The sequence below is a fragment of the Homalodisca vitripennis genome, chromosome 3 (assembly GCF_021130785.1).
Source record: "Homalodisca vitripennis isolate AUS2020 chromosome 3, UT_GWSS_2.1, whole genome shotgun sequence".
NCBI lineage: Eukaryota > Metazoa > Arthropoda > Insecta > Hemiptera > Cicadellidae > Homalodisca > Homalodisca vitripennis.
In genome coordinates this window covers 79900334-79917455 of record NC_060209.1, presented here as the reverse complement: position 1 = coordinate 79917455, position 17122 = coordinate 79900334, and the positions used below count along the sequence as shown (strand labels likewise).

The 17122-nt window shown below is 31.3% G+C and overlaps 1 protein-coding gene across 2 annotated transcripts in view; it reads left to right on the top strand.

Annotated features, from left to right (window-relative positions):
• LOC124357099 (homeobox protein Nkx-2.2a-like) overlaps positions 1-17122 on the top strand; it is a 56972-nt gene that overhangs the window by 27276 nt on the left and 12574 nt on the right. For both annotated transcript variants that reach the window (XM_046808541.1, XM_046808540.1), the window contains exon 2: positions 14055-14179. In XM_046808541.1, coding sequence (XP_046664497.1) covers positions 14055-14179 — 125 coding nt within the window. The remainder of the gene's footprint in view (positions 1-14054; positions 14180-17122) is intronic.

Sequence of the window (17122 nt, the reverse complement as noted above, 5' to 3'; positions counted from 1 at the left end):
GTGGCGAAAGAGTAGACAACTGCATGTATTAGGTGCTCCGCAGTAAAAACTGAAATTCTTGAAGAAAAGTAATGTTGTAATTAGGACCAAGGAAAACGGCTGAAGGTGAGAAGAAAGAAACGTTTAGTATGTACATAAATTATAGCTTCAGAGACTGACATGTTTCGTATTCACTTAGAACTTAAGGAATTTATTTTTTAATGAGACGTAATTTAAGGAAGTATTATATTTGAATAATTTTTTCTTAAGGAATTAAAACTTATTCCTTTCCGTCTTTTTTCATGTACATAAAACACAGTTTATGTCCTTATCTTCAACCGTCCTACCGAGGGCTTAAATATAATTTGTTCCAAAATTCTGCTTCAAATTCACACCTTTTTTCGTAGAATAATGAAAAAGTTGTTTTCTTTTTCCCGTCTTCAGAAATGGTATTTTATAGAACTGCAACCAAAATTCTTTATACAAATTTCAACAAATATTTGAACCAAAATCTGATTGCAACACCTTACACTGAAAATCTGATTGTTCATTTGTATGACTTAACACTGTAACAATACTTTATTAAAACTGTAATAAAGCTTTAACCATATATAAAATCACAAAACTGCCACAAAAAATGAGGCGATAATTTGTAATGTGTCTTTTTAAGCTATATCTGATTTTTTTATTAAATAATTCATATGGCAAACCATAATTAAAAATATTTATACAATCGTATAAAGTAGACTACAAATTGTTATTAAAGCGATACGTAATTTATTTGGCGTCCTAAAAATACGAGCAACAAAACTCCGTTGCAACTTTTACAACATTTATGATCGCAACCTAAAGAAATATCCATCAGTAGAGAGTATAGTTGGTCAAAACTAATAAAAAACATTAGTTGAAATAAAAATGTTGTATTTAATTGAAAACATAAGTCTTAACTTATAGCAATTACTACCACAATGTAAATATTACATTGTAATCGAATTGATATTACTTTAATCCTACAGCTTTATCTAGTAATTATACAGTAATTAGCCATACACGTAGGATATATCAGTAAAATATAAAATTGTCAAACAATTATTGTACAATTAGATTAAACAAGGTAAGAACACGCTATGCCACATTTCGTAACAGGTATCGCTGAGGTTGCTTGCGAAATTTCAAATCTATAGCTCATTTTTCTCGTGATATTCTGCTGACAGACAATCACACAGAAAAGAAGTTTGCCCAATAATGACGCACCATATAGAACTTGTTCTTGCCGAAATAAAGTTTCATGTAAAATTTAAAGTCTACGTTTGAAATCTTTTTCAACGAATCTTGATACATTCTCACCAACCATTTTTTTATTGAAGGGGTTTTCACGTAAGTGATTGAATAATAAAATTTTACACACCAATAAGTCACTATAGAATAGTGTATGCATTAGGATAATTTAGGCTACATGTGTTAATATGTCACATGTTTGAATTTCTCATGGGTGTATTGAGTGTGTTTAGACATTTATGTATTCTTATATTTTCTCGTTGCCATCCTGGTTACCCAAAAGACCAATTTAAAATATTCCCTAACGCTCAGCCAAATCCCAAGGAGTGACATGTAGCACCATCGAAATCAGTGTTCCTCATATAGAAACACAGCTTCATGCACAATTTCACGTCTAGAGGTATATTCATTTCGAGATATCCTGTGGATAGACAGCCAGATATAAATGAAAGTTGTCCAACCCCAAGAGTGATAGGCTTCGCAAAAGCTCAGCCAATAATAACAAAGATAATTATTTTCTTACAGGCTACTGTAAGAAAATAATTAATCCAACTCTAAAATTCGTTGCCACTTGAAGCTTTCTGGTTGCACCCTATTTATGGCGAACAAATCAGGATCAGTAAGTATAAACACATTATACAATAGTATAAAACCGATTATATTGCGTGAATTCTGTTGACAATACAGTTTACTTATATTTAATTTCAATTAATAAAAATGAGAATATAACTTATATGAGCAGATTCACAAAGGATGGATGGGACATCGTTTTCCTTGAAGCAAAAGTTTACTCATTAGCGTTATGTAACAGAGGAAAAATTATATTTATGAAAGACTATTCCTGTTTGGTTGTTAATATCAAAGGATCTTGACTATGATGTCTATGACTAATTTAACAATCAGTATTTTTTGACTGAATTGTGTCTATAGCACTAGTTTTTATCATATAGTTATTAAAAAAATCTAATTCTTTCACTTAGTTAAAAAAATGAAATAAAACAGACAAAAAACAGTGTTGTTTTCTGGAGCAAAACTATACACAGTTATATGTATTGAATATTTCTAGACGAAAAACAAGTAATCAATCAGTCGTGTCTATAATTTCAGTTATGTGGCTTAATTTTTACTAAGGTATTTATAGCGTTCTCTGCAGTAAGAATATATTAACTGCGTTTACATTTACTGATTTTAGTTGTACGATTTACTGAGGTGGTTGAACCAATTTACTAGGTGTTGCAATCGGTTACGGTTTATATAAAAAAACATTAACCGTATGTTATCTAAAAAAACATTAACATAAACGTGCTAATAAACATTTTATATAAAAAAATAAAATGTTTATTACACAAGCCTTTGAACAACCATTTCTGAAGACATCAATGTATAAAAATATAATTACATTAGGGATACCTAGAGGCAGAACCTCTTTATAATGAGAGAAGATAAACGTTTGAAGATAAGGGTGTGAAACTTGTTACGTATGCGTTTTATGTATATAATATAAAAAAGCTAATTCTCTTAAAATAAGATATTAATTTAAAAACACGTCACTTTATTGACTTATATTTAAATTAAAAAATATAATTTTTCAACTAACTAAAAAACTTTAAATAATTATTACCAGTTGTTTTTATTTGTTTCAGTTTACAAAATTGCATAAATTTTGTGTTTTAATTGCTTGTATTCCTCATGCAGTGATTAAGTTTTTCTTTTGTTTTCATGAAAATTATCTTTACGATATATGAATTTAAACTATTAAAAAAAGATTGCACTACGTAAAAAGGATTTGTTTTAGGCCCTTAAGTGATATTTTAATGAGCTATGTCATGCAAACTGCCTGGTAACTAAACCATCCGAAAACAGTAGTAGGCTCGTTTGTACAATAAAAATATGTTTGTTTAATTTAAGTTTACAATTAAATTTTCTTGTCGATTGTTGAGTGTACTTGTAGAGACAAACGAACCCGTAAAACATAGTTTTACCTATACTTTTTTAAATCGCAGAATCAAGTTATGTTTCAAAACACACACGAGTCTATTTTGCGGATTTTGCAAAAGACGAATTCAAAATTTTGTAGTGATTGCATTTATCAAAATTATTCAATTTAATAAAAACTTAAATTGTTAAAATCCAATCTGTTTTCGTGTAGTTTTTTATGTTTGTCCCTAATAGCCTACGGCATATCTTTGTGTACGTATTATTTTATGAATCTATGAAGCAATTGTTAATTTATGAGTTTATAAATTGTCGTACTTTAACAAAAGACCCTTATTATAGTTGATGTCATGTTTATAAAGAATTGTATGCCGTTTAGTTTTATGTACGTGGAATTGAAATAGGTTGCTACGATTTTACGTTCCTTCATTGGTAAATAATAAACGTTAAGAATGTTTTCTAGCTATTGAGAATAATGTATCAACTGATTTATAAACAAACTGATCACACCAGGTGAGTAATAAAAAATGACAGAATATTTCAACTATAACCGTTAGAGAGAGGTATTTAACTGGCGCTCTAAAACATAAAAAATAGTTTAGCAACCTGTTAGGAAAATCCTCCCAACACTTACTGTAAAATCTAGAATTTATCCTTGACAATTTTGGCAAGAATATAAGAGTAACACTATCTCGACAAACATCTAGTATGCGTGATATCGTGTGTATGTTATGTGTAATTATTGAGTTGTAAATTAATTTCATTTTAATTGTGCAGGATAAACCATATGAATAGAATAATTGAACTTAATTATCACTATCAACAATTTTAATGTTGAGGTTTATTCAGAGGATGAAAGTTCAACGGAACAAAAGCGATGTTACAGTTAAAGTCTCTTCCTCGATGGTTTTGAAGATATATAAAGATAGTGCTCAAACATTTGAGGTCAATTAGAAGAGTGCATTTGTTACAAACTTTGAATTTTAATACTGTTATGTAGAACAGAACTACCACATAAACATGAATATAACAATCAGATTAAAATCAGGATTTCAATAGGTTGTATTTGAAACTTGGATTAACTTGTTGGAAAAGTATTTAAACTGCATAATAAATACAAAAATAATCTTTAATCTTGAGATACCTACTAATATTAGCCGTAGCCATAACAGTGTTGCCTATTTGCAGCCATTTATATACACTCATACAAATGTTAGGCCTATACAAAGAGCTTTGGTTTGTATTAAGGTGATTGCAATTCTGTCAGAGAAGGATACAGTTTTCATCTTTTATAACTGTATAATACGGGCTTTTTGAGATATGACTAGTTGGAGTATATCATTTAACAGGATTTAAAAAAAATTAAAATAAACAATATACTGAGTCAATTAAATCTGAATTCTCGTCAAAATAAAGATAAACTTTTTCATATTGTCATCTTTTCCAAATCGCAATAGCTTACTAATACTTAGTATAATATACTTGTTGCGATTAGTTACCGATCTTACAACATACAATGGAGGCGTGTAGCCTAAGTGCTTGACAGAAGCGGCCACTGAGTTAGTTACCACATAATGCTGATAATTTGTACAGCCACGACCCACCCCGTTGACAACCCCATACTCGAGGTAAAATATCGCGGCGCACTTGGACCGGCACAGCACAGCACATAATCGAAAAGCACAATACAGGCGGAACAATAAGGGTTCCAGCACACGTGTGGAGCGGGCGGCCAATGGGGACACCCCTCGCGCGACCAATGGGAGGCCACCACCACTCGCTCCCCATTGGCTCCCCGTTGGCCCCTCCCTCGCCCTCATTGGTGGCCACAAGTGGAAACAGGAGAAGGTTTCGAGTTTTCCAAATTCAAGTGCGGAGGGTGGTAGTGTTCAAGTGGACTCCAAGTGGCCGACAAACACTCCTCGGGCCTCGACAGACAATTCAATTACATTTGCATTTTGGAAAAACCGGTGTCCGTACTCCGGGGTGAGTTTTCCTTTCGGGCCCGATCTGTGCGGTACTCGAATTAAGTGGCTCGGTCGAGCGGGGTCTATGTCGGTGCTGATACTGCTTCTCCGAGTGGCAACGTGACATCGACAAGACCTGTCAGTTGTGGAGCATCAGTGGAGTTTTTGGAACTATCATCTCCAGTTTAATTTCAAGAAGATTTCAGCGTTGTCCAGTTTTATCTGTTGCAAAATAGTTGTTTATCCCTCAGAAGTTCCGTTGCATTTACTGTTTCGCGGGAAGAATCTTCGCCGAAAAAATTGAATGTATGGATCGCTGAAGAACTTTTGAACCATGAAGTGACGACAACGGATAAACTGCGAAGTGTGTGTTTACTATAGGACTATTGAGTTTTATTAGTGTATGTGATGACGGACTCTGGCAAATCGAGGGGGTCAGCCCCCCGAGTGCCCCCCACACCCTTGCTGGCCTGGTGCCCCACACTGCTACCCCCCTGGTGCCCGCTACTTCCAGCTGCCTGGTGCAGCCCGGCTGCCATCCGCAGCGCCTTCCCAGGGTCAGTATTCTGGAGTTTTACATGTAGGATGTCGACTACCTACGTAACGTAATGTCTCACGAGTGTAAGACCCTCAAATGTAAAATTACGGAAGTGGCATAAAAATAGCGGTATCAATTGTGATTAGAATACCGTATATTACACCAGTGGTATAAATGGAGAACGTACCTTGTTATACAAATGTAGGCTATTTAAAAACCAACACATGAAAGTAATTATAAAAGTAATGTGGTTTACGTTTTTTTTATGGCCAGACAATTCCAATAATAAAACTTCTAATCAAAATAAATATAAATAAGAATGTAATTGCTTGAAATGTGCATACAAGCGTTTTAAAATAAAGAGTTAATACTACTATAAATTTGGTATGAATCAATAACAAACAGAGTTGATATATTAATATATATTTTATAATGTAAAATAAAATATCGCTGTTGTTAGCAGTGAAAGCATTATAACTAAAATTAGCGACATTTTTTTCGTTAGCTTCCAATGTATTATTTACTATTTCATAAAGTACATATTGAATATACTATTGGGATTGTTTTACGTAGTGTTAAAATATTTTACTATTTTCTTTGAGATCGGTTATCATTGTTGTACTTTTTTGTAATAATTAAAATTCCGTCCTATTAAATCGGGATAAAAAACAAAATAACTGTGTATTTTATATGGTACAAATATAATAATTTTGCGTTCACCACCTTAATTTAGTTATTGGTTTTAAGTTCGAGTATAAAATATTATAAATTAGATAATTTATATTTTTAGGACGAACAAAATATTTTAAATCGATAGTTTGATATAACTTAAATCTTTAAATAAATATAAATATCCTACTATAAACTCAATTGCCTGGTTCACTCATATGATTTTGAATGATACACGTATGATTAATATTAATTATTTCTGACGTTAAATATTATTAATTATTAGTTAGATGAATTTTACTTTGATAAAATTTATTCGCCACCTGCTATCCTAATAACGTTTGTTTTCCTGAAAATCGCGGTGAGCTTAGTTTAGTATTGTAGGAGCAACTTGTACAACACACGATGCTTTCGAAATGTAGCCTACAAACCAAATACAAAACATAAATCCATCTGTGAATTATTTAATAAAAGCCCTATCATTTGATTTTTCAATATGTACAACTACTTAAATTAAGATCGAGTTCGTAAAAATAATATAATACATGAAACATTGTAATAATTAGGTAAATTGTGAAGGAAACAGGATTTTTCCGGACATTTGCCATCGTTCAGTGAAACAAGAAAACAGTAACACTACGTTTCGAAATCTGCAATCTGATCTCTTCTTCAGGTGAAGAACTAACCTAATACATAATTACAAACTAGGGTCAGTCGTAGGTGGTTAGTAGACGAGTGAAGACGTATTGTGACCTGTATTCCGTAGTTTAGTTTTAATGATTAGTGTTTTATATAATTTTGTATTAAGTGCATGTCTTTAGTGTTAGTGAAGTTGACAACAACATGTAGGTTGTGATTCCTGACTTAGGCGTGCCACAACGCTTTAGTAAGATTTGTTTATTTTAACCTAGTTTGTAATTATGTATTAGGTTAGTTCTTCACCTGAAGAAGAGATCAGATTGCAGATCTCGAAACGTAGTGTTACTGTTTTCTTGTTTCACTGAACGATGGCAAATGTCCGGAAAAATCCTGTTTCCTTCACAATCCTTCCATCGTCAAAAATAACCTTTAAACAAAGAATAGGTAAATTGATAATATTACTATTAAATTATACGTCAATAACTTAGAAAATCCTCTAAAATAATATTTTTAAGTGGCTTAGTATAGGTTTAAGCTATTTTGTGTATTTATATAATATCATTTTTAATTAAAAGTTAACAATTGAACTAAAAATCGTTTTACTTTTTTAAAATAAATAAATCTATTAGGTACTTAAATTAATTTTTATCAGCAGTTGTTTGGTTTTCCCAGTTTTAAAATTTTTTTTGTTAAAAATTTATATTATATTGTTCTATAATTGAAAATAATAATGTGACTTTAAAATATTAGTTTAGTATTACAAAACAATTAATAATACTATACTATTAAAATATATTGCTATCTAGTGTTGACCTATATTCTTTGATTTAAATATCAAGCGTAAACTGCCTGAATAAAGAAACAAAATTTGTTTTAATTCATATAATGCTAAACTAATTGATCAATTAATAACTATTCAAAGAGGAAATTATAAAACGGGTATAATTTAGAATGAATAGGAACGACAAAACAATAATTACATTATAGACTAATAAATAAAGGTATTTGATTTCTTTAAATAGATTACTGTTAATTTGTTTGTACACATTTTAAGATAATACCACTTAATTAAAATGTTTATATAAATTCCAACCTATTATGGCTGTTATGCTTCTTAAATAATACAGCTTAATAATTTTTTTACGAGTACGCCTTCGATGAACTATAAATGTACAAAGAATATTTTTAGTTCAGAAATAAACTTAGACTGAAAAACAAAAATTGATATTTTTTTGAAAACAATTATTACATTAGCTCTACTTATTTCTAGGGAAAATATTGTTCAAATAGTATTTTAAAATGCAGTACTAATGTCTATAAAGTCGTGTATATTGTGATCGGACCCACGGAAAAACTGGTAAAGCTAAGGATATGTAATCTTTATATTATGCACACAAAATATAAATGGAGGGAGTGGTGTTAAAGGAATATTTTATTTATAAGGAGATAATTATATTGATTTAAATTTGGGGTAAAGATTATTAATTCATTTATATTTGGGGTGTTTTCTTTGAGCCCGATTACAAAATTGCCTATAAATCATTACAAAATAGTTATTTAATATAATATTTTTCGTACGTTACGTATCCTTCAGAAAAAATGTAATGTACAGTTTTAAAAATAAATTACTATTAAAATTATTCATTGTCCATTATTTAAGCTCATTTTTATAAAATATAATATTTTACATAAATTTTTATTACAATTTATACATTTTATAACGCAAAATTAGTCAGTTCATTATGTCCCTGTTATCTTCACTCTTGCATTTGTTCACTTCTCAAACTAATACGTATTGCTTTATTGAATATTTTTCTCTTGAGCACTATAAAACTATTTTCAACATTGCTTATTAAATACGAACATGTTCCAAATGGCCTGAATGAAAGAATTGTGCATATTGCTTTTCACCATGTTGTAAATTCGATATTTTAACAGTATTATGCACAAAGGAACAAACGAATGGCACCATAATCATCAACACTAGTTCAGCCATTTTCTCTATCTGTAGTATCCCCTAAGCGATCGCTGACTACTATGTAGTAAAGCTTTTACTGCACATAAAGACAGTAAAATCCAAAAAGAAATCTTTAGAAACAACTACTTTTCAAATAATTTTGAAGGGCAGAAAAAATATCAACACTTGAGTACCTATTGCTAAATTGGGAACGACTACAATACTATTATTACTGGTAAAAATAACATAATGACTTGAAAATATTTAGCCACGGACAAGTGATTATGATACATAATGTACACCACACTTATTATACCTTAATTCATAAATAAAAGCAACTGTTTATATTTTTTGGTCGCGTAGAGCTTTGTGGAATGTTATAGATAACACTCTAGCTTCATCACAATATTTAACGGCTATTCACGTATACAGACATCACATTTCTGAATTTTATTGTTTCTTAAATATAATTTGGTATTTCTAACGTTTTCGATATCCTCACATTTCAACCACAATTGAAACTAGCGTGGCTGACAGTACGTCTCCTTTCTTAGGGAAGATTTCTCTATAAATTTCATAAGACTAACAGGTATATCTATTATAAGCGTGAATGCAAAACCTTGAATACTTGGGTTCCCGTTTGTAATATTTGGTTTTTAGGAAAAGCGTCAATGTAATCATCACAATTGTCAGGAATAGTCCTACAATCCGTGTGGTCGAATACATATCAGAGGAATGTGCATAAGAAGAGTCGCTCTCCTTTAGCCTGAAGGTGTTCTATAGCAATCAGCAACAAGGGCACCCATTCACGGACACTCCAGCGACTCTGTAGTAGAGGTGTAGAGCCATTCACGAGGAACCACTACGTGCCGTTCCGTGGGGCGCTCGTTTACCGGATGGCACAAAGCCAACCTGGCTGTCCATAAATTGTATTAGAAAGTAAATTGGTTCCCAAAAGTCGGTTGTGAATGAGACACTTGACAAAGACACCTGAGTAATCTCGCGGCCCGTGGAGCAGTCACGTCCGAGCCCAGCACCTGTACCTCACACCTCGCACCGACACTGTTGTAACTCATCCCACAAGTGGCCGCGGCCGCGGAGGCAAAAAACACCTTGAGAGGGCGGCGTTTTATGATTCCTCTTTGAGAAGTTACCTTTGTGTTTAATGATCGTGAGAAAATCCGCACCTCTGAAGCGGAAATATCACAAGAATTTTCATAATAAAGTGACGTTTTAATTTGTCATTTTTCTCCAACGAGGGACACCGTACTACAATGTTGATGTCTTGCATAAAAGAGGTTACGATTTGTATGCCATTTACTGTTATTTACTTGTAGAGAAGACTATTCACATAGGCAATCTTTTAAATTAACCTTGGATAATCATATAACTGACTAATAATTAGGAACAACCCTTACTGCATTAATATACAGTGATAATTGAGTTTAGGTCAAGTTCACCTCCTCTTAGTGCAGCGTCTGGAATCACGCTGTCACAGATTTCACTCCTGGAATCTGAGTCTAAAAAAATCCAAAAAGATCGGCAATGAAAAAGTTCAAAATGAACTCTTAGATCGTTTCGACATCTAAGACACATAGACTACAAAATATAGTGTAATTTAGATGAATAGACATTCTAATTACCTCATGAGGTGCACATTTGAGTGTACTACAATGTTGTCTAAGCTCGATGAAGCAACCGACATTTCCTCGTAACGCAGCTATGATTGGAAGGGTGGGTTCAATGTAAACGTTGAGTTTAACTCCAGTTCACATTCCTCTTAGTGCAGCGTCTGGATATGTGTCACATATGTCTAAATATATTCTCAAAGTATGAATTCTTCGTGATGATGGTCCCTATATCTGTACCGTAAGAACCTAACGAAGAATTCATATTTTGGACAAAATCAAATATATTCTCAAAATAAGAATTCTTCGTTGTGATCAGTATTTGAAAATATATTTGCTAATGTTCGGTTGAATTTCATAAGAAAACAACTCAAACATTTGCACATGATCGGCTGAACAGCTTTACACGTTTTTGCATGAGCACGAGGTTGTAGAGGGTGTTATGACAGCGATGTGGTAAGATGAGGTGGTGGGCATTAGTGTAATGGTAGCGTGACATGTGGCGTGGTGCCGCCCCTCTACTACACCCACACCCTTACATGTACATTTCTGTCATGATCGTGACGATGACACATTATACGAGCAGGCTTTCTACCGGATAAACTGCGCTCATTTTGGAAACATCGGGAATTTTGAATGTGATTATACCCTGCACAGCTGGAGGTCACGCTACTGTATCACGCATTAAAATAATACAAATATTTAAAATCAGGATATTGGGAGAATTTCGAGTTTTATTTCGCTCAAGTACTCGGTTTCCGGTTGGAATAAATGTGTTAAAGTTTTGAGAGAAAACTTTGGTTACAGCCCCCTGAATTATAATTTTTTTGCAGTTACGAGTAACAGAAAAGGTTTTAGTTATCCTACGAGTAGTGGTGAAATTAGAAGCATAATTTTAGGAATTAGTTTTATAATTAGACACAAAGAAAAACTGTTGAAGATAAGGATGTGCACTTTTTACAGTACGAACATGAAAGAGTACCGGTTGACTGTACTAGAGAAAATCAGATGGTTTTTTTTATCTCTAAACATTTTACATTGTTATTTTCAAAAGTGTTTATTTGAGACTGGTTAAAATATTGCCTACATTTCCTGTTTTTAATTCCTCGTAGAGAGATCAACAGTTTTCATTTTTCTACCTTCAGGAAAATTATCTTAAGAGGCTACGATTTTAAAATAAAAATACATTCTTCCAAACAAAAGTTTATTAATCACTACGTAGACAGATTTAACCACCTTAAACTGAACTTATCGAAGAAGCGCAAACCGTTTTTAGCAGATGTTGCTGCCGTTAATGTATATTTGTTTTGTTTAAACGATAGATGACATTATTTGTCATCGTTAAACGTCACAGTTCAAAAGTTAATCTCTGTTCTTTCCATCAAGTGGATAAGTAACCCGACTCATACAAGAGAGCTAAGTAAACAAATCACACAGAAGCCCGCGTCAATCACTACCACTCAGTCGCTCCTACTCACTGAAATTTCCCTACTGAAACACATTATTTCAAAGAGTAATGTTTCAAACGTGAAAAAACGAGTGATGCAAATATTGCGTAAATATGATACTATGAAGCTAAACAACGTTAGACGTTTGTCTATTAAAAGTAGTAGTACATAAAACCACCCAAGTGCGGTACAGTTTTAGAGATCTAGATTTGTATTTTAATTTCTACTATGTATAATTTTGTAGCACGAGTTGAAAAAGATGCATAGAAATGTGATTTTTTTAATTCGATTTGATGCTGTTGGAAAGTATTTCTTCCATGCAGGAATAATATTTATTTTAAAAATCACAGTTAAAGCGTAACAAAGCTTTCATGAAAATTATTTTAACCTGTATACTAGTAACAAATTGCATGATATCCCCATCGGGATTATTATAAAATATTTTAAACAAGGGTTTGAAAACTACAAATTAAAACTTAATAGTTAAAAAAAAGTACACCAAATGGGTACACCAATATTTTAAAACATGAACAAAATGGTGTAAAATAAGAAGCGCAATATATTTATGTTTCTAGCAAAAATGCAAGATATTGATAAATTCAAATGTAAAAGAAGATGTTTAATGATCTTTATTCTAGTTTTAAAAAAACTGCAAAAATAATTAAACATTCATTTATGAATTGTAATCAATTTTTTGTAATTAATGATATGTAGTTCCTCTTCAATAAATGAGAGATCCGACCTAGTATCTGTCAGAGTACTTTTCGTCTTTGCCTCGAAAAAGTAGCGAACCTTTTGACGTAATACGCATTTTACTCAATGTTGAAAAGCAGATGAATCTTTTAAAACAAATTTGTGTTTTTTAATACAATAGGTCTCTAACAACACAACCATTAATGAAACTTTAAGAAGAAGACAGTGTGACGCGCATACGCCATAAATAGTATACACACAATAAACTACTTAATTTTAATTAATACATGAATGATTTTGTCAACAGAAGGATTTTAATTTAAATTCAAATGAACTTTCAAAGCCTATTTTTACGTTGCCTTATTCATGATAAACGTAATCATATTAGTTAAATATGTGAGTGCAATGCATGTTACAAACAAGAAAATGGATGCTATTCTTTATCAACGTAGAAATAGAACAGTATAATAAAATTATATAGAACGAATATGGATGAAAATTGTATTTTAAATCACATATTTAATTATTTTTACATATTTATAAAAAATGTATATTTTATGAATATAATCGAGATGATGTGAAAAGTGAAAACGCTTTACTACAGTACATTACTCCAGACTGGACTCAGATGATTTTGTTTGAGTTTTGCGCGAAAATGCCGCGCCTTAACCAAGATGATGTGATAGTTACTCGTGCAACATTTTTTGAGTAACAAGATATTGTATTTATTATTATTTATATATATTGTAATTATTTACATTAAATACTCGTATATTAGCAGAAAAATACTTCCCATACCACAGCAATGTCGATCTTGTGCATCAAAGAAGCTTTATAATTTTACCACTTTAGTGTAACCAATTTAATACAAATTTACTTTGCATTGGAATAATATCTTTACCAACATAGGGTACCCAGAGAAATGAAAATGGAAAATAATGAGAACAGAATTGAACAATTAATTATTTATTGGAAACCACTTTTTTGGGAGTTTATACCTATATCAGCAATAACGCAACAGTATTATTATAATTACAATGAAATATAAAAATACACATCTAAATGGGCTACCGATTAAGGATTTACAATTTCACATAGAGAAAGTAACTTTAATTGACGATTAAGTTTGTTCTTATGGTGGTATAAATACAATACCAGTGTCCTTCAACTTTTGAGCACTTTGATTTATTAAACTTACGTTTGCTATCCAACTTAAGATGTTTTGAACAATAACTGAAGGATAAAAATTCCGCTTCTACCATGATTCTGAGCTACTCATCGTGACATAATGGTTTTCCTCTAAACCGTTGCACTCTGTTACAGACTTCTGGACATGAAAATGCCGCCCCAGGCGCGACCCTCTGGCTTCCACATCTGCGACATCCTGGACCTGAACGATGGCAAGGTGACCCCTGGCCAGACCGAGACCCTGCCACCCCACTCCTCTGGTGAGCACATTGTCTTATATGTGTAACAATAATGGAGATTTGTAAAGATGAAAACATTGGAAATGGACAGGCGGTGATGATGAACAAAGTTTTGGCTGAGATAGAGAAAATTGTAATCTCAGTAACAAATCTAAATAATATGATTGATACAAAGGATGAGAAATCAGTCTAGTTAACAATTATTTATAAAAAAGACGTATTGTAACTAAAGACAAAATTTAAATTTAATTTTTTCTCATATTTTTATCTTATATCTTAATTTTAAAATAAAAAAATAATAGTAATAAAGTTGGCCGTTAAAATTGTAAAAGATCGAAGATATTGAAACGGCTGGCATTTAAATAAATAAAACCTACATTTGTCTTGATTGAATTAACACGTTATAAGCTACCTTCATCTTAAGTCATGAAAGAAAACCAGCAATTTTTAATAATTGTCTTCAATTATTGCGTGTATAGCCTGTTGTTATGGAAAATATTCTTTCAACAAATTAAATCTTAAAATTGCAATACTCGTGATGTAAATAGAGTAATAGGGACAGGACTAGGAAAAGACTGAGCTTTCATAATTTTAATTTATTTTATATAACACGATATTCAATTAAGGGTAGAACATTCATTTAAATGCTATTTAGAATTATTATTAATTATATGTTAGTTAATGATCACAATCCTATGATAATTAATAAACTAAACATTATTTACAATATCCATTTTATCAGTTAATTTGGTTTTTTGTTAGTTCTACGATTTGATTGATAGATTAACTCAGTTTTTTACTAATTATTTATTTATAATAAAAACAAATAAGAACAGAAAAACTATTAAATAGGTTTTGGGTCATTTGCCCAATAAGACCAAATTGTTTTGAAAGATGATTTAAAAATATAATTTTACATATTATGTCCTGTGACGATAAACAGGTCGCATAAATGCCCGTATTGTCCAATATAGAGTTTATTGGAAATTATTTAAGCCTCAGTGACTGAGTTAAATTACTTATGTCTTTCAAGCTTCAGCTTTTAACTGTCAAAGTCCGATTAGCAAGCATAACGCAGTTATAATCGTAGTATTTATTAATATTTCAGGGTAATTTTACACTAAATTGATTTTTTAATTATATTTTTTCTATATTATCTCCCGCATAATTAAAATTGAATTTAAAAATCTAAAAAAAACGGGTTTAAGAGATATTCAAAATGACAAACAGTTTCGATTGATTTAAGTTGAATGTTCTGGAAATGTTTACAAAAAATACGTATAATTCGATATTTATATTTAAAATTTAGCTACTACTCATATGAAACGACAGTTTCACAATATACGACAAATCAGTTTGTTTCAGTACTGTATATAAGTTATGAGACATTAAATAAATTCTGTTACCTTAATATTAATATTATTATATTATATTATATTATTATTATTATTATATTAATGAACAACTATCAGTCTGGAACTATTTAATTCTAAACAAAAATAAAATAAACTGAAAGCTCTAAAATACGAGTATAAACCGATATGATTACAGCCAATTAAATAAGAAAAGGTTGGAATATATCTATCTATGTTTGTGGCCAAAAATTTGGTCCAAACTCAGATTATTGAATGTCAGGAAGTACATGAAATTAAAGGTGAAGTAAACGTCCTAATCAATCCTGATGGTTTTTGGTCTCGTTCTCAGCACAAGCTTACGGACAAATTTACAAATTCCAAATTTGCAAAATGGGAGTAGTAATTAAATTGTATATTCTCATTCAAATTAAATTGGATGTAAATGAAGACAGCCTGGCCGTTTCTTAACGAACAATGAACATTCTACACTTTAGTGCTTTGAACATATGCTTATATTTTGAACACAGTCATATTTCAATGGACTTGGCAACTCTGTAGTGTTTGTAGTGCAATATGTAGAGAAATAAAAAAATGTCTCAATCAATTTTTAAAATTTGAGATATTGTTGAATATAACCATATATACGTAAAGAAACAAGCCAAATAACCATATATATATATATATATATATATATATATATATATATATATATATATAATTATATGATTAACTTAATTATCGGTATATCAGTTCTTATCTGTTTACTTTGTACTTAAATTTGCGTGTCCTCTCTTAACGTCTATGACGTAAGTTAGGCTATCGTCTCAAGAAAGAGAACGCTCCGAAGACAATTTTGGAAACCGCATTGGGTGAAATTATTTGTAAAAATCCATGTTTAAAATGAACGTGAGTAAATTAATGTATTTATATTTATAAATAAGCTGTCCTGTAGTCACATTTATTGCATTTTTGGTAAACTGATTAGTACATTAACTGGTTTTGGTTGAAAGGCTTACGCAAGCATCTGGGATGCATTACATGTTGTATTGCCGAATTGATCTTAAAATTTGGTTATGTATTGTAACAAAAGAACAGGTATTAAATGTACAATAGTTAGCTTACACAATTTTATTATTATATTTTTTACTTTAATTGAGCTGATTTACCGAAGAAAATGAATTAAATTGACTGTTAATTACTTAATGTTTAATTGGATTATTATATTTAATAGTTTAACTATTACTAGTTTACTGAATTTATAAAAATAGTCTTCTTAAGTATGTAATAAATAGAAAACAGGCCTAATTTATTAAACATTTAAACTTGATACCATTATTCAGTTTGAAGATACATCGTTTTTTCTTAAAAACACAAACATACAGACAGATGGTAAGCAAGATATGACGTTTTTTTATTTTGTTCTCTTAGGACAAGAAACTTAGAAAATTGCACCTAGTCCTATAAGGACCTTCGCGCTGTTTCCGGAGTGATAAGAAATTCTGGATGGGTAATGTTGGGGGTGGGTACAACGGGGAAAAATGTAGGGCACTAATCTCAAGTCATGTCCCCTCGGAAGAAGGGAAAGCCAGCTCTGAACCAGCCTCTCCAG